The sequence below is a fragment of the Salvelinus alpinus genome, chromosome 2, assembly GCF_045679555.1.
Source record: "Salvelinus alpinus chromosome 2, SLU_Salpinus.1, whole genome shotgun sequence".
In the NCBI taxonomy this organism is placed as follows: Eukaryota; Metazoa; Chordata; class Actinopteri; order Salmoniformes; family Salmonidae; genus Salvelinus; species Salvelinus alpinus.
Genome location: NC_092087.1, coordinates 79,338,016 through 79,358,865, shown reverse-complemented (window position 1 = coordinate 79,358,865; position 20,850 = coordinate 79,338,016). Strand labels below are relative to the sequence as shown.

General features: G+C 41.5%; 3 protein-coding genes across 3 annotated transcripts; 1 reads left to right on the top strand and 2 right to left on the bottom strand.

The window, feature by feature from the left end:
• Window positions 1-3,132: 3,132 nt before the first annotated feature.
• Window positions 3,133-6,833, top strand: LOC139567873 (epithelial membrane protein 2-like). The gene is made up of 5 exons (XM_071389464.1): window positions 3,133-3,241; window positions 4,558-4,641; window positions 4,920-5,022; window positions 5,634-5,774; window positions 6,144-6,833. Exons 2-5 carry the CDS (start codon window positions 4,567-4,569, stop codon window positions 6,299-6,301), a joined length of 477 nt encoding a protein of 158 aa, XP_071245565.1. The 5' UTR covers window positions 3,133-3,241; window positions 4,558-4,566; the 3' UTR covers window positions 6,302-6,833.
• An 84-nt stretch (window positions 6,834-6,917) lies between these two features.
• On the bottom strand, window positions 6,918-11,997 carry LOC139567871 (40-kDa huntingtin-associated protein-like). Its single transcript, XM_071389461.1, has 12 exons — window positions 11,847-11,997; window positions 11,358-11,404; window positions 11,107-11,179; window positions 10,720-10,879; window positions 9,605-9,673; window positions 9,276-9,396; window positions 8,814-8,906; window positions 8,630-8,694; window positions 8,389-8,470; window positions 8,206-8,252; window positions 7,609-7,664; window positions 6,918-7,436 (listed from the first exon to the last, which is right to left on the bottom strand). Exons 1-12 carry the CDS (start codon window positions 11,903-11,905, stop codon window positions 7,355-7,357), a joined length of 954 nt encoding a protein of 317 aa, XP_071245562.1. The 5' UTR covers window positions 11,906-11,997; the 3' UTR covers window positions 6,918-7,354.
• Window positions 11,998-12,133: 136 nt separating this feature from the next.
• LOC139567872 (uncharacterized) lies at window positions 12,134-14,523 on the bottom strand. The gene is made up of 6 exons (XM_071389462.1): window positions 14,266-14,523; window positions 13,715-14,002; window positions 13,174-13,292; window positions 12,923-13,051; window positions 12,577-12,696; window positions 12,134-12,357 (listed from the first exon to the last, which is right to left on the bottom strand). The coding sequence occupies exons 1-6, from the start codon at window positions 14,327-14,329 to the stop codon at window positions 12,298-12,300; spliced, it is 780 nt and encodes a 259-aa protein (XP_071245563.1). The 5' UTR covers window positions 14,330-14,523; the 3' UTR covers window positions 12,134-12,297.
• Between the last annotated feature and the right edge of the window lie 6,327 nt (window positions 14,524-20,850).

Sequence of the window (20,850 nt, the reverse complement as noted above, 5' to 3'; positions counted from 1 at the left end):
GACAATTAATCTTGATGGTTGTAAAGTCGTCTCAAATAAAACTGTGAAGGACCTCGGCGTTACTCTTGACCCTGATCTCTCTTTTGACGAACATATCAAGACTGTTTCAAGGACAGCTTTTTTCCATCTACGTAACTTTGCAAAAATCAGAAATTTTCTGTCCAAAAATGATGCAGAAAAATTAATCCATGCATTTGTTACTTCTAGGTTAGACTACTGCAATGCTCTACTTTCCGGCTACCCGGATAAAGCACTAAATAAACTTCAGTTAGTGCTAAATACGGCTGCTAGAATCCTGACTAGAACCAAGAAATTTGATCATATTACTCCAGTGCTAGCCTCCCTACACTGGCTTCCTGTTAAGGCAAGGGCTGATTTCAAGGTTTTACTGTTAACCTATAAAGCGTTACATGGGCTTGCTCCTACCTATCTTTCCGAGTTGGTCCTGCCGTACATACCTACACGTACGCTACGGTCACAAGACGCAGGCCTCCTAATTGTCCCTAGAATTTCTAAGCAAACAGCGGGAGGCAGGGCTTTCTCCTATAGATCTCAATTTTTATGGAATAGTCTGCCTACCCATGTGAGAGACGCAGACTCGGTCTCAACCTTTAAGTCTTTACTGAAGACTTATCTCTTCAGTAGGTCATATGATTGAGTGTAGTCTGGCCCAGGAGTGTGAAGGTGAACGGAAAGGCTCTGGAGCAACGAACCGCCCTTGCTGTCTCTGCCTGGCCGGTTCCCCTCTCTCCACTGGGATTCTCTGCCCCTAACCCTATTACAGGGGCTGAGTCACTGGCTTACTGGTGCTCTTTCATGCCGTCCCTAGGAGGGGTGCGTCACTTGAGTGGGTTGAGTTACTGACGTGATCTTCCTGTCTGGGTTGGCGCCCCCCCTTGGTTTGTGCTGTGGTGGAGATCTTTGTGGGCTATACTCGGCCTTGTCTCAGGATTGTAAGTTGGTGGTTGAAGATATCCCTCTAGTGGTGTGGGGGCTGTGCTTTGGCAGAGTGGGTGGGGTTATATCCTTCCTGTTTGGCCCTGTCCGGGGGTATCATCGGATGGGGCCACAGTGTCTCCTGACCCCTCCTGTCTCAGCCTCCAGTATTTATGCTGCAGTAGTTTATGTGTCGGGGGGCTAGGGTCAGTTGGTTATACCTGGAGTACTTCTCCTATCTTATCCAGTGTCCTGTGTGAATTTAAGTATGCTCTCTCTAATTCTCTCGTTCTCTCTTTCTTTCTCTCTCTCAGAGAACCTGAGCCCTAGGACCATACGTCACGGCAAACCGGGCATGATGACTCCTTGCTGTCCCCAGTCCACCTGGCCTTGCTGCTGTTCCAGTTTCAACTGTTCTGCCTGCTGTTATGGAACCCCTACCTGTTCAACTCTTAATGATCGGCTATGAAAAGCCAACTGACTTTTATTCCTGATTATTATTTGACCATGCTTGTCATTTATGAACATTTTGAAAATCTTGGCTCTCTCTAATTCTCTCCTTCTCTCTTTCTTTCTCTCTCTCGGAGGACCAGAGCCCTAGGACCATACGTCAGGACTACCGGGCATGATGACTCCTTGCTGTCCCCAGTCCGCCTGGCCCTGCTGCTATTCCAGTTTCAACTGTTCTGCCTGCGGTTATGGAACCCCTACCTGTCCCAGACCTGCTGTTTTCAATTCTTAATGATCGGCTATGAAAAGCCAACTGACATTTATTCCTGATTATTATTTGACCATGCTTGTCATTTATGAACATTTTGAAAATCTTGGCTCTCTCTAATTCTCTCCTTCTCTCTCTCTTTCTCTCTCTCTGAGGACCTGAGCCCTGGGACCGTGCGTCGGGGCTGCCGGGGGCGTGATGGCTCCTTGCTGTCCCCAGTCCACCTGGCCTTGCTGCTATTCCAGTTTCAGCTGTTCTGCCTGCGGTTATGGAACCGCCACCTGTCCCGGACCTGCTATTTTCAACTCTTGATGATCGGCTATGAAAAGCCAACTGAAAATTATTCATGATTATTATTTGACCATGCTTGTCACTTATGAACATTTTGAACATCTTGGCATAGTTCTGTTATAATCTCCACCCAGCACAGCCAGAAGAGGACTGGCCACCCCTCATAGCCTGGTTCCTCTCTAGGTTTCTTCCTAGGTTTTGGCCTTTCTAGGGAGTTTTTCCTAGCCACCGTGCTTCTACACCTGCATTGCTTGCTGTTTGGGGTTTTAGGCTGGGTGTCTGTACAGCACTTCGAGATATTAGCTGATGTACGAAGGGCTATATAAAATAAACTTGATTTGATTTGATTTGACTTTGAGGTGAAAACTCCCATCTAGGAAAAATGGAACCACTGTAAATTTGACCTCAGAATGTGTAACTCTACATGCGAAATTCGATTATAAAGCCAAATCTATATATTAGACCTGACAGCTGTAATTCCAAACTGATTATGCAAATGTGCAGTTAATTAACTCAGACAAAACAAAAATCTGGTTGGATTTCATCATGGAAGAAAAAGAGACATACAGTAGAAAGAATTTGTTAATACCTTGAAATATTGAAGGTAAAAAAGTAGGCCTATAGGCTAAAGTACAACATGACATCCATAAACTATGTGGATGGGAAAACATTGCAATGGAGATGACGTGTACAGTATGTCATTACCCAAAACACGAATAGGTAATGGCTGTTGCTATTCTATTACTCATATTTTGGGTTGCTGCTGCGATACTGCGTACAGAGGGGAATTGGGTGTTGTTGTTTACTTATATGAATGTGAAGTAAAATACTGTATTTCTCATGTGTTGAGAGCTCATTGTAAAAGGGAGAGGTGTAGCCTACATATTGCTTTGAGGGCGGGGGAGGGGGGCTAGAGTGGAACGCAACATGTTTGTTTGGTTCCTTTTAGAATTAAGAATATACTACAAACTGGGACTATTCTGCACACATTCTGTACACAGCCGTAATTGTTACTCCATTCATTCAACGAGCTCCTTTGAAGATCACTTAGCTTCACGCAGTGTTTTGACAGAGGGAAACGTTGCCTATTTGTCATAGACTTTTAAAGTCCCTGACTTTTTAAAGATACGAACAAGTTTGAGGATATGGGTGGGGTTTGGGAAAGGGGAAAGGGAGGGAAGGGGCCGAAGAGAAAAAAATAGTGATGTGTAGGCTATGAATTCGATGCTGGGTGGGTCTAACGTTACAGCTTTTCAGAATTGCAAATAACTATCGTGCGTAAAAGCTCCTTCACAGGTAATGTTTATCAGCCTAATGCGGTTTACAATTTCTATGCAATGGGATTGGTGGAGGGTTGGTACTGTTTAGCGAATTTTTTGAAGGCTCTGTGGGCGAAAACAATAGTTTTGGGGAGGTATTTAAACGTTTTATAATGGAACTACATTCAGTAGATAAAGACGCCTTGGAAGGATTACATGGATTTCACTTTTGCGAGCTGCAAAAAAACGTCAACATAGGTTTACTTTATGCATAGTATTATAGATCGTATTTTAATAAATATTTTATATTCATTTATGTATAACACATTTGTTTCATAGACTCACTTCTGTCGTCGTATTCTCGCGCTCTTTTCTCATAGCCTGTGTATGGGGCCCGTTGCAACTAACGGGGATAGCATCCATAACAAATGGTAATGTGCAGCCTAGTAGTTCAGCTAAAATACATGGCCACGTTGAATAGCCTATTATTTTTCTCTACTGAAACTTGCTATTGAGTCAAAAAAATATATGCAAATATTCAGGTTAATAATGATTAGTCTGCAGTTAGTGTAACGAATAGTGTAAACTTTTAGGCCTAATAACTTTATACACTTGAGTAACTTTTTAAACAATGTTGTTGTGATGGTAGACCTACAGAAACAACAATTATTACTTTACCCTCTAAGCGGTCTAATTGTAGTTGATAACAAATAAACGAATCTATAAACTCCTTTTATAGGCTAAACGTGAATGAGCAATCGAATCCAATGATTTGAGTCGTATTTGAAACGAGCCCAATTGACCATTTAGGTAGAGCGCTTTTCTATCCCAGACCTGGATCAAAAACATATGTCAAATACTTTAATGTGTGCTTGATTTATCTGGGAGTTTGCACTTTTGGGTCTATTTTATTATTCCCATTGTAGGCAAACCAATTCAAGCACAATACAAGCATTTTAAAGTATTTTACATGTATTTGACCCAGATGTGGTTATGCCTCGTATTTAGTAAGATAATTAACCAATAAGGCCGATGGTGGTGTGGTTTATGGCCAATATACCATGGCTAAGGGCTATTCTTAAGCACAATGCAACGCGGAGGGCCTGGAAACAGCCCATAGCCTTGGTATATTGGCAATATACCACAAACACCCGAGGTGCCTTATTGCTATTATAAACCGGTTACCAACGTAATTAGAGCAGTAAAAATAAATGTTTTGTCATACCCGTGGTATACGGGCTAATATAACACAGCTTTCAGCCAATCAGCATTCAGGGCTCAAACCACCCAGTTTATAATAAGCAGCATAGCCTACTCACTGTATATCTTTCCACAACACTTATCTTTTCTCAGTTAGTCACAATGTTGGTCCTGGCTGGAATCGTTGTTCTTCACATTACTGCCATCATCCTGCTTCTGGTGGCAACCATTGATAATGTAAGTAAATAAATATCCCCTTTCCTTTTTCTTACTTTCACATGCTTCCAATGTCACCTCAGTGACCCCTTCTGTTCCATCTGTTCTCCTGCTCCATATGAACTTCAGAATGTCTTTGTGGACCCCATAATAAATACGGGGCTAGAACAAAAATGTCCACTGTTGGGCCTAAGTATCCAACACTGAAAACACGGTTACAACACTGTTATGAGATGATATAGCTGTTAGTAAGTTTTGTTACAATGACTTTGCTACTCTTCTCCTGTGTTATTTTGCAGGCCTGGTGGTTCACAGACTCAGTGGCCACAGACGTGTGGGGCCGGTGGGAACTGGCAGGCTCAACTTGGCACTACACCAACCTCAAAGGAGACTATGCTGAAGGTATAGTACAGATGCCGTATCTTAATTTGATGACCCTGTTGTTGCAGGAATTTTCCGGCTCAGCAGGAAATACAAACTTGTAGTGTACTCAAGGTTTGAGAAGGCTTCGAAAGTTTGTAATTTCTACATTAAAATGTCTGACTTGATTTTCCCAACGAAAAATGTATCAACTCCTACAAAAAAATGTCATTCACATTTCCTGTTGCTGCAGGATTATTTTCCTTCTGGTTGAAATTGGCTCACATTAAGATACAGCATCTGTGGACTCACCTCTTGTTATGGCTACACAGTATTAGCTTCTACCAAAACAAGATAGAGTGGACATGTGCATATGCTTATACTCGCTCAGGAGGCAGGGGTCGAATTAAGCTTCCAAAGTGAAACTAGTTTTGATGTGTTCATTTTACTGTGGTGAGTTCCCAGAATGGTTTTATTTCTACCCCTGCTGGTAGGCCTACATGACATGGACAACAAAAAAAAATATTTTGTAATTATTATTAATTAAAATAAATGACTGTCATTGTTCTGTATGACAAGAGTATAGTGTGTCAGGATCAGTATGTGCATCTTCCCATCTCATTGAGCCCTGTTCTCTCTGTATCCCCCTATAGAATACCTCCAGGTAGTGCAGGCCGGGGCAGTGCTGGCCTGCATCTTCTCCATCCTGGGCCTGTTTGTGTTCGTGGCTCAACTCTTCACCTTGTCCAAGGGCCAGAGGTTCACCTTCTCTGGAGCCTTGATGCTCATCTCCTGTAAGTAGCTTGGGTCCCTGTATCTGCATCTTAATACTGTATAATCTATGTAATGACATTGATATAAACACAGTGTATATGTTTTGTTGTAGTCCAGCACTAGCAAACAAACTAATAACTGATGCAAACTGATAACTAATCATCCAGTCTTTGAATGCACACCCTGTGGGTGGGTCCCCATGAGCATGATTGAAAAACACTATTGTTTATTTCTATAACTATCACTGTAATTTAAGTTCAGGTTGAAATAGTCTCATCAGCAGTTGTGTCTACAGCCCTATGAGTGACTTTGAGGTGATGTTTCCAGTACAGCACATAACTGTTATTAACCTAACAGGTGTTTTTAAATCTCCCCTCGTCTCCATCTAGGTCTGTGTGTAATGATCGCTGCGTCCATCTACACGGACATCTTCCACAAGCAGGACCAGGGCTGGTTCGGACACTCTTTCATCCTGGCCTGGATCTCCTTCGTTCTCACCTTCATACTGGGCGTCATCTACGTGGTCCTGCGCAAGAAGAGCGAGTAGAGGAACAAGGGATGAAGGGGAGGAGAGGAGGATTGTAAGGAAGGATAGTTTTTATTACGTTTTTGCATTGTGTTGGAAAGGGATGGAGGGAGGGGTCTTAATTAGTTTATTAACAGTCCCAGTATTCTGATTTTTCTTGTGAGAAGGAAGGTGGTACAGAAGGGGGAGAGCGGACCCCAAAGAATTGTATGCACAATCAATTTCTATGCAGACTACTGCATGCCTGTTCAAATGGGAGATTTGTAATGTGTAATTGATATAGTACTGTATTTTTCAAGGTATGCTACGTACCTGTTGCAGTACTTGAACAATCAGCAAACAAGCTTTAATTTCCAGTACATGTTTTAAAAGGAATTTGAATTTTTATTTTTTATAACTGAAGTATTTTATAACCAATTGTAATTGTTTTTTGATCTAAATACATTGTAGCCGTTTGTTGTGTAATTGTCGTAACGTGTATTCTAAGGGCATTTTAATCATGTGTGATTCTGAGTTTTGGTTGGCTTCTATATCAAAATACATTTTAATCATGTGTGTGATTCTGAGTTTTGGTTGGCTGCTATATCAAAGTACATTTTAATTTGTACAAGTGAAAAAGGTAAACCAGGAACAGAGGTCAATGCGGTGTATGTAATATCACCATTTATTATAATGCAGTAGAGGGATTCTGTTTTGTAATTACATTGGAATTTAAGCCATGTGTGTTCAGACTATACAATTTATTAACAAAATAAAAACGCTACAAAAAAAGCATATTTTTCATATTTCATCTATTCAACATATTTCCAATAAATAACTATTTGATGCAAGACTTCACCACGAGAGCAATCCTGCGACCACTAATAGGCATAACAGGGGATGCAGTAAGATGTACAGTATGTCCTTCACAATGACATGCTTGGTCCGGTTCCCACATTTTTAGAAAAGACGCAAAATGTGTTTGTGAATGCAACCCCACCAAAACATTATTCAAGAGGCCCTACAACAGACCGAGACAGGAATGTTCCATTATGTGTCATTCCGAGGGGGTGTAGTGAGTTGATCTGAACTGTACTAAATCCCCTGTCCAGAGGGGGTGATCCGCTCTTGCACCACCAGGTGAAGGAGGTGGTTCTGCTCTGCTGATAGAAGAGGCCTGAGGCATGAAGAAGAAGAATTTACTGACCATTTTCCTTACAGTCTACGGAAATGTTCTTAATAATTTAGAGACAAGATATCAATGACAAAACCATAAGGAAAAAAACTCAATTGAAATGTGTATTGAAGCTAAATAGCTACCACATGGCTGAGATTTTATTTTTGCTTACCAGAGTTCAGGTTGAAGAGACTTGAGGGACTCTGTGTCTTTTTCCTGGCAGGCCATCTGCAACAACACAATGATAGACTGTTATGGACTTAAGACTTTGAAAGTCCAGCATAACCACGAATATAGATCAGCATAAAGCTAGAATCCTTAAATCAAAAAAATAACAAAGCGTCACCCTGCCTTTGTTTCTGTAAAATGCTGAGGGATGGGCCTGGGGAAACATAACCACTCTAATTCATATACGGAGCTATGGATGCAAGGGCTGACCATCCATGAGATCAACATTATAGTTTTAACCATGTTGTTAGGCTGTACAATTTTTGTTTACATATGCATTGTTTACAAACATTGGAGTAAAACAAGCTTATATTTTGGGTTCTGATGGGGTACGACAGTTGAACTAAGCTCATGAGGCATTTACAAAGTTATATTCTTCAAGAATCAATGGGTATATACCATTCATTCATAAGATGTAGCAACGATGGTTTCTTGCTTTAAAGTTGACTCAGTCCTACAATTATGCTCATATTCATCCTCATGCGAGACACTTGACCTCCTCACCTGGACATTAAGGGAAGTAAGGAAATATGCCACATACCACAACTGACTGCAGCAGCAGGAAGACATTCTCAGGTAGGAAGGTCACTACAATGAGAGGGTTGGAAATATATGTTTGACAATATATAATTATGAACTTTGTTCCCCATCCCAACCTTGCTAGTGTTGTGTGTATGAGTGTTTAAGGTCAGTCAGGTTAGAATAATGGCTGTGGTGTAGTTACCCTGACTATGAGGGTCAAACGACTCCCAGGCGTATCTCTCCAGGGTCTGGGCATGCTCTGGCAACAACTTCTGGGGAGGAGGCTGCAAAAGACATTGACATTCGTTCACAGCTTTCAGAGAGATAACGCAATTTAGCAGTGATAAATAATCTGTAAGTGTTTGTAGGAAGGAATTGAATACAAGTGAAGTGAAATGTAATGGTATAAGAGGGGACAACAATCTTCGCTATGCTGTGCTTACCTCAAGCAGCATCAGCAAAAGTACTCTGGAAATCTCACACTTGGCCACAATGTCCAGAAATGCACCTAAGAAGACAATGAAAAGCATACTGTTATCAGTTTCAGAATAGTTAATGAACTTCCTGCTTTAAGACAGGAAGTGATGAGTTAGCCACAAGTGTTGGGCCAGTCCATTATGTCCTCACCAACGGGGGTGCTGGTGCCGGGCAGTTGCAGTCCCCTCTCCTGACACATCAGCTGCATCTCTGTCAGCACGGCCAGCGCGCCGTCATAGTCACCTGACACACAGAGAACAGACAATGTCTATTACAGGATCATGATGTTGTTGTTAGGATTAGAAACACACACACCAGAGTTGGAGTCAGTTCAATATCAATTCAGAAATTGAATTGCACTCCTCTGGAGAAATTCCATGTCCAAAGCAACTTATTGGAATTGACATGGTCTTGACCACAACCCTGCTATACTCTAGTCCCCAACACATGTATATGCTTCAACTGACATCTGGACCACATGCAGGTAATCCCCATACCATAACCCAGTTTCCTGGCTCGGAGATCAATACGGAGTTGAAAACAATGAATAACACAAATCTTTACCTATGGTCCAGACCCATCAACCCCCACACATCCCACCACTGTACTCACGGGTGAGTATTTTGCAGGTGGCCATCTCTCCCATAGACAGCAGAGACTCAATGGGCTGCTGTGTCTGTAGTTCTGCTGCTCTCTGGTAGTGAACTATGGCCTCACCTGGTCTGTTCATCTCCTATAGATGAAGATGAGAAGAAGAGGAAGAGAGAGAGGGAGAGGAAGGGAGAGCGGGAGGGAGGGGAGAGAACAGAAGACAGAGAAACAGATTAAAAAAAGAGAGAGAGGATGAGAGGGATGATCATATGATCTTAATTCACCACACAGACTGACATAGAAGAGGAATGGTTGCCAATCTATCTTTTGTGATCAGTTTGGTCCATTACCTTGAGGGCATTGCCAAGTTCCAGAGATAGACTGGCGGCCATGACAGGCTGGTTCATCTCAATGTAAACCTGAAACACATTTGTAAAACACAGGATTATACTACTGTCTCCAGAGGAATCTAGGGGAAAGGCCAGGGAAAATGGGTTGTTAGTATGTATGGTAAATTCTCCAGATGCTTGGTCAATCTCTTTGTAGCTATTCAGATGGATTCAACAATAAACTAAAGAGGATTAGATTATCATTTAAATGCCCTAGCAAAACCAATACAGATATTCTGATTGATCATTTTCCCTTTCACAGCTGTTGTTCACCAAGCCTGGTTAAACTAGACTGAATGCTGCGCTCACTTTTGTCTCACTTTATGTCAGTCAGTTCCATCTGGTTTAATAGGGAAGCTTATATTCATGAGCTCGCCTTGACTGGCAGCTCTTTGAAACACCTCTATCAAGAAACGTGGATGCAGTAAGCAGTGTTGCAGTTAAATCATCTCAAGCAAATTTGGTGAAACGTAAAGCAACTCAATACAACACTGAAATTACATCAATTATGTGTTTTTTTATTTTATACATCTATGTCTCTTGTGATGCAGTTCACAGCCGCACTGACGGATGTGTTGACATGACAATTGCTTCAGAGTTTTGAATGCCCTCCCCCCCCCCCTTTTGTTCCATGCTGGCTGAAGACCAAGCTAGACAGTAACTAGCTAACACCAGGCACAGATGGAAGTATCTTTGCCATAGATGAAAAGTAAACTTTTAATTATATTTGCTGACACCCTACAGTCAAATTTTGCACCAGTAAAGTAGCTATCTAGCTACTGTATATAAACCATGCCCCTCTGCAAACACGTGACGTCACACGTGCTGTCCCCCTATCACGATAATAATCCCGCCTCCTGAAATAAAAGTGTCTGACATGGGGGAGGAGACCAGTAACTTTATGATCAAACTTTACCAATGTAGAAGCAACAGTCATGTTTCATACTTTGATCTGGTTTTATCCAAATATCATCAAATTTCATGAAAAACATGATTTTGACTGTTCGTGACCTTTAACTTATGACTTGTTTGTGTATCTCTATTCTATTATGTCAAACATTTGTAGTCTTTTTTACCTTGATGGCAAAGCTGTAGCAGTTGAGTGCGGCCTGCAGGTGCTCGTCGAAGCCTGGGGCTTGTAGTGCTCTGTTCTCCTTCTCAGAGAGCAGGAAGAGCCGGGCAGCGTCGGTCAGGGCCAGGGCCTCCCCAGGAGCATTGAAAAGAGTCTGCTCACACCTGTGGGTGTGGTAGGATATAACAGGTATAGATTATATATTGTTATGTGAGATATCTAATTTACATTATAATAGGTAGTAGGAAATAATGTTGGTTGTAGGATACTTACAATGGAGGAGAAAGGGCAATATTGATCCATCATTCTATGCTACCCATGTCTGTATGATATTAATAAGGGCAAACAATATGTTCTGATTAGGGGGCAATAGTTAGAGATGGAGACTTGCCTTGCCATTGCAAGGTCACAGAAGGCTGCATACTGAAGACAGTCTTGCTGCTTCAGCTCTTTAGCCAACTGACCTGCAGCCAAGCAGAAATACTGGGTGAGATGCAAGCCACATAATCAACAGAAATGTGCAAATGGTGTACTTAATAGTAGGGGTCATCATCTGAAAACATGAACATATGAATGAATTGCTGATATGTTAGAAACATGGTTATTAGTCTTAATTTTTTCCAGGAAACATTAGTTACTCACCAAACTGCTCACTTGCTTCTGCTACATTGGGTTTCCGAAGAAAACGTCTAAGATGGACAAAGTGAAATTACAACTAAGCCAGTAGGGACAACAGAATGTCGACATGTTTAGTTAGCTAGTTACCGTTAGCCTAGTAACCACTGCTCTAGTACCTGATTAGCTTCAACGCTAGAAAACTAACGTTAGCTAAACAATCATTATCATTCAGGGACGAGGATTCATTTGAAACAGCTAACTAATTATCTAGTGCCAGCTAGTTAATGAGATTAGCCAAAACATGGTAAAAATTGTTTAAATAAATAAATAAAACGCTTTTGGGGCTTTTCTTTGGACCCATGGAACTGACAGCAAGTTTAGCTGGCCACCGTTAGCTAGCTAACGTTAGCTGTGAAATCCTGGCTCGCAATTCAAAAGATTAGACGATCATGCATTACACATAGTCACTCGAATGGATACCTAAAACAATGACAAGAACGTAATAAATCGTACTTTTTCAATTTATTTGATACAGCACGATATCTCATCAGAAAGTCCCCCTCCGCTGCCATGGTCAACAATAGATGAAAAACGTAAATAAACCTAACCAGGAAGTAGAGACGGGAGACGCGTTTCGATTGGTTCTTACTCAAAATAGCCTAAAAGTCTCATTGGATACAACCTTATTATGGTGGGATTTTGGAGTACAGGGGTTCAGTTTGCAAAATCTCTCGCTAAAATTAATCTGACATATTGCAGATATCTGTTAATTAGACAAAATAACAACCAGAGACATTCCGTGATGATAACAACCAGAGACACAGCAGTTTATTTTCAACAGAAGTCACGAAGCTGCAGGGTAAAATACATACGTGATTTTAGGTCTGTAAAAGAACAAGAGAGATTGCAAAGGCAGGAAAATAGAGGCATATAGATTCCCAAACACAGTGCAGATGCCAGTAGGTCAGAAATTCTCATAGACGCATTCAAATATTCCTTCCCCTTGCGGCGTTGCATTCTCCATCTGTAGGAGGAGAGTGGGAGAGAGGTCAGGACAGTAGCATCCTCATTAACTCGAACAGGTCTTTATCAACATTATTGGTAGCTATAGGTCTACTCATATCTATTTTGGGGAATATAATATATTAGAAAAATTGAATACAATTAAATGTAATATATCTGGAATGACAAAACCAAGGCTTTAGTAATTTATATTTCCTGGTTAGTGTATGTTCACACTGACCGATTCCTTTGACTTTCTCTTTACTTTGACTTTCCTCTGGACAGATTCACGGTTTACTGCTGCTGCTGATGCTCCTGGGGTCAAGACCTCATAGACAGATGCTGGCCGAGACTCTAGACTCTGAGAGAGAAGGGAGTTCCAGGTGAGACACATTCATTCTTGTGGATTACATAGGGCCTACAGTGGATGTGAAAGTTAATCAAAACAATGAATCTTTGTTGATGATATTCTTTTGATGACCCACACACAGCTTTGACATGTGTCAAGGTGATTTTTATTTGTTCAACTCATAAAATCAATGTGATATAGTTACAGCAAGTCAATGGAGATAGAGAGACATGCTTACAGCGTAAACTGAAGCAGAGGCAGCTGCATTCACTGATGTTTTACTGTTCTCCTCCTCCTCTTCATTCTCCCCTCTATTCCTTCTGCTTACTCCACTACCGGTACTTCCATTCTTCAATATAAATTGACCCTGGAAATCACAAGTCAACACACACACGTACTGATATAATGACAACATATCAACCACAACAGAAGGGTACAAAAATATACAGTGTTTCAAAACCTCCACCAAACCTTTCTCAAATCTCTTACCAATTGGCTTTTGAACACATATATGGAGCCGATCACACTGAAGATGAGGAGGCCTGTGGTAAGAGCCCCCAACACGATGAAAAGGCTGAAACCAGAGTAAGGCTGCCGGTACCCCTCGTCTGAAAGAGAGACAGAGACAAATACAGAGAGACAGAGACAAATACAGAGAGACAGACAAATACAGAGACACAGAGATACAGAGACAATAAACATGGTACCATTCGAGTTTGTCCAGTGTCAGTCAATGGCTGAACACTTTGGTTGGAAGTAGATTAATGTCAAGTGAAAAAAAAGAGTTAGAGGGCTTTTTATTTTCATGATGACAATCATGCGTGTTGTTGATGGTGGCGTACATCTGACATTCAGCTGACATCTACAGTATTTGTACCAAAAAAGGTCTCTTTTAAAAAGGGATTGTGTTTTCACTATCATGTCAACAATTCCTGTTACTCAACATGTGGATAACAGAAGTTTCACTAACTGACTAACTGTTATCTTTCTATCATCCCTTCATTTTCTTCTTCTTCTACCACACACTCACCTTTCACCAGAAGGGTCCAGAAGATCTCCACATTTTTATACTTACAGTTATACTCTCCTGAGTACGAACTGTTATATGCCGTTATTTCCCAATTAAATGTTATTGTTTTTGTTTCAGGAGAAAAGAGAATATTCCATTCTTTTATCTTCTTTTGGTCTGGAGGCCCAGAGCAGACTAAGTCGCTGGAGCTCTGATTCATTGGGATGGTCACTCTGAGTTTGTAATGGACCGTTTCTCCTGCCAGAGCCACTCTGATTCTGTCCGGCATGGAGATGGCTGGGTTGGCTTCTAAATTACACAGGGGGATGTAGAGTAAGGCTCAATCTGACATCGAAGAACCAAATACGCAACTTACTTATGTATTGATCTGCAATACTTTGATATATCCCGCTAAAAATACATTGATATACAATGTTGATGAGAAAAGACAATTCTGTAAATGACAACAGGAATTTCTATCATGACATTTCTAACTTCTAACATGAAAAAAATGACTTTCAACAGTATCATGGTATTGGTATTTAAATGTTTTGTTAATGAAATACCCTTACCTTGAGCCTGATGATTTCCCAAACACATCAGCACACACAGAACTCCCACCATCCAGAAGCACATTTTGAAGAGACACCAAAAGTTTCGTTTTTCCCCTCTGTTTCTATTTCTCTGTGGTCACTTGAGATAGGAATACCTGTATCAGTATTGGAAGGATTTCGTCGAATTTCCCAAACAGTGTATGAGTGTCGCTCTTAGCCTTTCCCCTGTTCAGATTGCCCAGAATGTGTATGTCTATATCTGTTAGTCTTGGCCTCAGAGAGGTCGCAATACTGGGGTTCCTGTTTTGCCCTGGCTACTTCCTCAAAGTATTAATTAATGTGAGCCTTGTAAAATCCCCAACCATCAGAGATAGAATGACCAAGATACTGTACTGATCTAGGAGGCATAGGCTATAAACAGATTATGAAAGAAAGCATGAAGCATTTACAGCAGACAGGGAATGTCCAAAAAGTAAAGTTATTACAGTATGTATTCTTGTGTATGTTTTGTTGTGATCCCACAGGCAGCTACTGTGTTATTATTGTGTTTGTTACGTCACTCACCAGATCCATCCCAGATGCAGTGTTGAGTTTCCTCCACTGTGAGACAGTGTTGGAGAGACCCAGAGTTGAAGTTCAAACCACACGTGAGCACTAAATGAGAGTCTGGCCCTTCAGATGAAAGAGAGAGAGAGGAAAACATCTGAGAAAGAGAGAATGGAATTCGGGGGAGGTGACAAATTGTCTATGTTAATGAAAACCAGGTGAATGTACATCCGTTTGACTTCTCCTCAACTAATGCTCTCAGTCAGTGTGGAAGGAAGAACTGCACAGCATTGCAACACCTCTGCACGTGCCTATGCCTCTTCCCCACTTCCCTTCTTCCCTCTCTCTCTATTCCCTTCTTTTACAAACTCTTTCCCCTGTCATCCCCCTTTCATTGGCAGAGCTAGAAGCCAACTCTGACCTCACAGCAGCCACTGCACAAAAACAGACTCCGAGAGAGAGAGAGAACAGAAATAACATCTGGATACCAGTGAATAAAAATGATGTTCACTCTATTTCGTACCATTCCCCCTCTCCTTATCTATCTCTAACTCCCCTCTGACCTTAAATCACTTTCTTGCATTCTTTTACCTGGCAGGGCAAATCCACTGTCAACAGTATGGAAGGTATTCACCTGGATTTGGTCAGTTGATGTATTGGACTGAACTTGGACGATAACCAGAGCTGGATGAAATGCGTCATCATTTGAGAAATGTGGAGAATTTGCTGTTATACTTTTGGGTTCTTGAAATAATGTTATAGCTCATAGAATAACAATCATTCTTTACCTCCATCTGCATCAGAGAGATGGGGAAACAGAGGGGCGGGGAAGGGGGGAATGACAGGAAGACTAAAAAGAAAAGTGAATATGAAGAGAACACGTACGTCTGGAAACAGCTGGAACCCAGAAAGAGAGGGGGAGAGAGAGAGAGAGAAAGAGGGAGAGAGAGAAGAGAGAGTGAGATGTGTACGCTCCTCAGTCATCTCACAGTTCACAAATAAAGAGTTCTTAAGTGGGTCCGCACTGCCCAGCCACATTCTACTGCTAATCACATTACTACTGCAGGGACAGAGAGGAGAAGAGAGGAAAGAAGAAGAGGAGACCAGGGCATTGGAAGAGTGGAGGAGAGAAAAGGGGGAGATATAATACTTCAAATAAAGTGAAGGCACCAAGTTCTATTGAGTGACAATTTGGACCTGCTAAATTAAACCTAATTCCCTGAAGGTGTAAGTATTGTTTCATTCACTCATTTAAAACACGCAATGTACTTCTCATCCAGCAAATGAATTGGTTTGTTGACCTTGTTTCAGTTGTTTGTGGCACTGTTGTTTTACCGTTGACAATTTAACTGGGATACATACAGAACCTTATCTTCCTGCATGTGTCTCATTTGTCTGTTTGGTTCTTGATATGTTTATTGAAACAGCTCCACCATATTCAAGTTTCACGTTTCAATGTTTATTCGCCACCTGCACAGGACACCACCGGTGTAAAACAGTACGGTGAAATTCTTACCTTGAGAGCCCTTTCCCAACATTGCAGTGATAATAATATACTGTAGATAATAATAGAAAATAGAATAAAAAATACAATTAAGAATAAAAACCGCACAAGAACTACGATGACAGTTAAAGAAATGAGAGTGCAAGTATATACAGGTCAGTACCAGTACCTTATTCAATGTGCAGGGGTACTGGAGTGGTAGTATATACAGGTCAGTACCAGTACCTTATTCAATGTGCAGGGGTACTGGAGTGGTAGTATATACAGGTCAGTACCAGTACCTTATTCAATGTGCAGGGGTACTGGAGTGGTAGTATATACAGTTCAGTACCAGTACCTTATTCAATGTGCAGGGGTACTGGAGTGGTAGTATATACAGGTCAGTACCAGTACCTTATTCAATGTGCAGGGGTACTGGAGTGGTAGTATATACAGTTCAGTACCAGTACCTTATTCAATGTGCAGGGGTACTGGAGTGGTATTATATACAGGTCAGTACCAGTACCTTATTCAATGTGCAGGGACACTGGAGTGGTAGTATATACAGGTCAGTACCAGTACCTTATTCAATGTGCAGGGGTACTGGAGTGGTAGTATATACAGGGCAGTACCTTATTCAATGTGCAGGGACACTGGAGTGGTAGTATATACAGGTCAGTACCAGTACCTTATTCAATGTGCAGGGACACTGGAGTGGTAGTATATACAGGTCAGTACCAGTACCTTATTCAATGTGCAGGGGTACTGGAGTGGTAGTATATACAGGTCAGTACCAGTATCTTATTCAATGTGCAGGGGTACTGGAGTGGTAGTATATACAGGTCAGTACCAGTATCTTATTCAATGTGCAGGGGTACTGGAGTGGTAGTATATACAGGTCAGTACCAGTACCTTATTCAATGTGCAGGGACACTGGAGTGGTAGTATATACAGGTCAGTACCAGTACCTTATTCAATGTGCAGGGGTACTGGAGTGGTATTATATACAGGTCAGTACCAGTATCTTATTCAATGTGCAGGGACACTGGAGTGGTAGTACATACAGGTCAGTACCTTATTCAATGTGCAGGGGTACTGGAGTGGTAGTATATACAGGTCAGTACCAGTACCTTATTCAATGTGCAGGGGTACTGGAGTGGTTGAGGTGGGTTCATACATAAAAAGTGGCTGGTAGTATGATATACATGTAAACAAGGCTGAAAAGTGACTGGTAGCAGAACGGGAGCATGGAGAACAGTCAATGTCTCGGGTGACCGGAGTCTTTGGCAATTTTTCGTGCCATGATATGTCTTTTAAAACTTGTTTCTTGTGAGGATAGGTGTTAATTTGTATATTCCATTCTCCCTCTGGTCTGGTTCCAACTGCAACACGATACCCTCTTATGAAAGCATTTACAAGACTTCTTTCATGAGTCATCATCTAAGATATCCAAAACATTCCAAGTGATTACCAATCCTTCTCATGGTCTCCGTTCTGGCTATTATCCCCTTCCTGCTCTTTATATTGCCTTGTTTCTGGAACCAATACAATACAATCAAGGTCTTCAAACGGTTTGCTGGTTGGTTGGACACATGGTCCTTCTCCTTCTATCACACCACTGTCCTGAAGACACAGGCCCCACTGTCCCTCACACAAAATAGATTTTCTTCAGGCGTTGAAATAAACTAATTGAGTTTGTTCAGTCCAACAGGTCATAAGACTGTCTGACTCCTGTCCTTACCACAAATGAATGGCTATGTTACCTGTTCTCAGTTATAGTATTGAAAACATACTTGTACATACTTTGAGAGACTTTCAAAGAGCGATAGGTAATATTAAGATGACCTATACCAAACCAACATGTGAACATGCACGTGGATCTGTTTTCAACTCTTAACTGGGCCACGGAGAGACTGTTGGCAGCCTTGTGTGGAAAAAACTACTTTTTCTTCACTTTCTCTCTCTCTCTCTCTCTCTCTCTCTCTCTCTCTCACACACCCTCTCTCTCACTCTCTCTCCCTCTTTCTGATTCTTCTCTCTGTCTCTGACTTTCCCTATTTCTTCTGAACATAATCAAATTGTTGTAATGTCACAGTGAACTGATTTTGGCTAATTGGCAGATTTTTTTCAATCATTCTTGTTGTGTTTTCCTTTTCTTCTTCATAAAGGGCTGTGTCTTCTCATCATGGCCCCTCAAACTGTGATGCTGCTGCTGCTTCTGGCTGCCATGGCGACCATGGCCCAGTCCGCTAGCGAGGAGAACGAACTGGATTATGGGTACTGGAACTACCGGGAGGGAGGTAAGCTAATAAATAAGAACATCCAGCCAGCCTACTCAGTTGACGTCAAGGAGAGAAAAAGCAGAAGTGAAACAGACAGGTCTTTCATAACAACGTCTCTTCTTCCTTTCCTCTGGGGTTGTGTGTTGCAGCTGAGAGTGTGAACGTGACCACTGTCCGCAGTGTGACCAGAGTCCTGGACGTCTGGGGAAAACGCATCTTCAACGAGATCAAGACCCTACTCCACTCTCAGCCCAGCACCCTGCTCCCTGACTACTCCAGGTAGGAGTACCAGAGGGACATCTTTACTGTGGTATAGGTCAACAGAGAGTGTACAAATCCATTTGACAGTACTTTCAGAAAGTATTCATACCCCTTGACTTATTCCAAATTGTGTTGTGTTACAGCCTGAATTCAAAACAGATTAAGTATATATTTGTTTCTTACCCCATCTGCAGACATTACTCCATAATGACAAAGTAAAACATGTTTTTAGATATTTTTGCAAATGTACTGAAAATTAAATACAGAAATACCTCATTTGCATAATTATTCACACCCCTGAGTCAATACATGTTAGAAACACCTTTAGCAGCGATTACAGCTGTCTTTCTGGGTAAGTCTCTAAGAGCTTTCCACACCTGGATTGTACAATATTTGCCAATTTAAAATTCTTCAAGCTGTCAAATTGGTTGTTGATCATTGCTAGACAACCGTTTTCAAGTCCTGCCATAGATTTTCAAGCCAATTTAAGTCAAAACTGTAACTAAGCCACTCAGGAACATTCACTGTCTTCCTGGTAAGCAACTCCAGTGTATATTTTACCTTGTTTTCCGTTATTGTCCTGCTGAAAGGTGACTGTCTCCCAGTGTCTGTTGAAAAGCAGACTGAACCAGGTTTTCCTCTAGGTTTTTTCCTGTGCTTAGCTCCATTCCGTAAATCTTTTTATCCTGAAAAACTCCTTAACGATTACAAGCATACCCATAACATGGTACAGCCACCACTATGCTTCAAAATATGGAGAGTGATACTCAGTAATGTGTTGTATTGGATTTGCCCCAAACACAACACTTTGTATTCAGGACAAAAAGTGAATTGCTTTGCCACATTTTTGCAGTATTATCTTTGTAGTGACTAGGTCTATTGATACACACTCCAAAGTGTAATTAATAACTTCACCATGCTCAAAGATATTCAATGTCTGCTTTTTTTATGTGACCCATCTACCAATAGGTGCCCTTCTTTGCGAGGCATTGTAAAACCTCCCTGGTCTTTGTGGTTGAATCTGTGCTTGAAATTCACTGGGGTACAGAGAGGAGGTAGTCATTAAAAAAATCATGCTAAACACGATTATTACTCACAGAGTGATCCATGCAACTCATTATGTGACTTGTTAAGAAAATCTCTACTCCTTACTTATTTAGGCTTATCATAACAAAGGGGTTGAATACTTATTGACTCAAGACATTTCAGCTTCTCATTTGTAATTCATTTGTAACAATGTCTAAAAACATAATTCTACTTTGACATTATGTGGTATGTGTAGGCTTGTGACCCCCCAAAAAACTAAATTTCATTCATTTAAAATAACACAACAAAATGTGGAGAAAGTGACAGGGGGTGAATACTTTCTGAAGGCACTGTATGTCTCTATAATGAAGTTGTAGGCCTATAAAGTTATTTAAGCTGTCCAACAATGTGTGAATGACATTGTAGATTGATGTTGCTAAGTTCCTGTTTTGACTCGACAAAATATTGACCAGTGCAGATGAATAATTTGAAGTTACTGTCCAGGTTCTTAAAGTGTGATTGATTGCCAGTTTGAAGTGCCTGTTGCTAAGTTACTCTTTGTGTCCTGCAGGGTGCGCCCTCTGTCCGAGTCGCTCAACGATCTCTTCAGGGAAGTCACTCTGCTGCACAGGCGTATCACGGAACTCACCCATCGCCTAGCAACCCTGGAACCATTCCTCCGTCGCCACGGCTACCGGGACGAGGGGGAGGAGGGAGGGGGTGGCGGTAGCAGGGCTCTGCCACCTCGGAGCATGAGAGGTGGCGCAGCGAGACTGACGAGGTACACCTTGAAGAAGGCGGTCCCTGTGAGGGGGACTAGGGTGGTGAGGAGGAGGAAGGTGAGAGTATACAACAATGGACAAGTTAGGATGCTGGAGAGTGCGAGTGAGAGATAGCGGGAGGGATTGTGGACTACGGAGGAGTGTGATAGTAGGAAAGTTAGTGTTAGGGTTCTAAGTTCAGTGAGAGGTCAAAGGTGAAAGAGCGAGAAATTAACGAAATAGA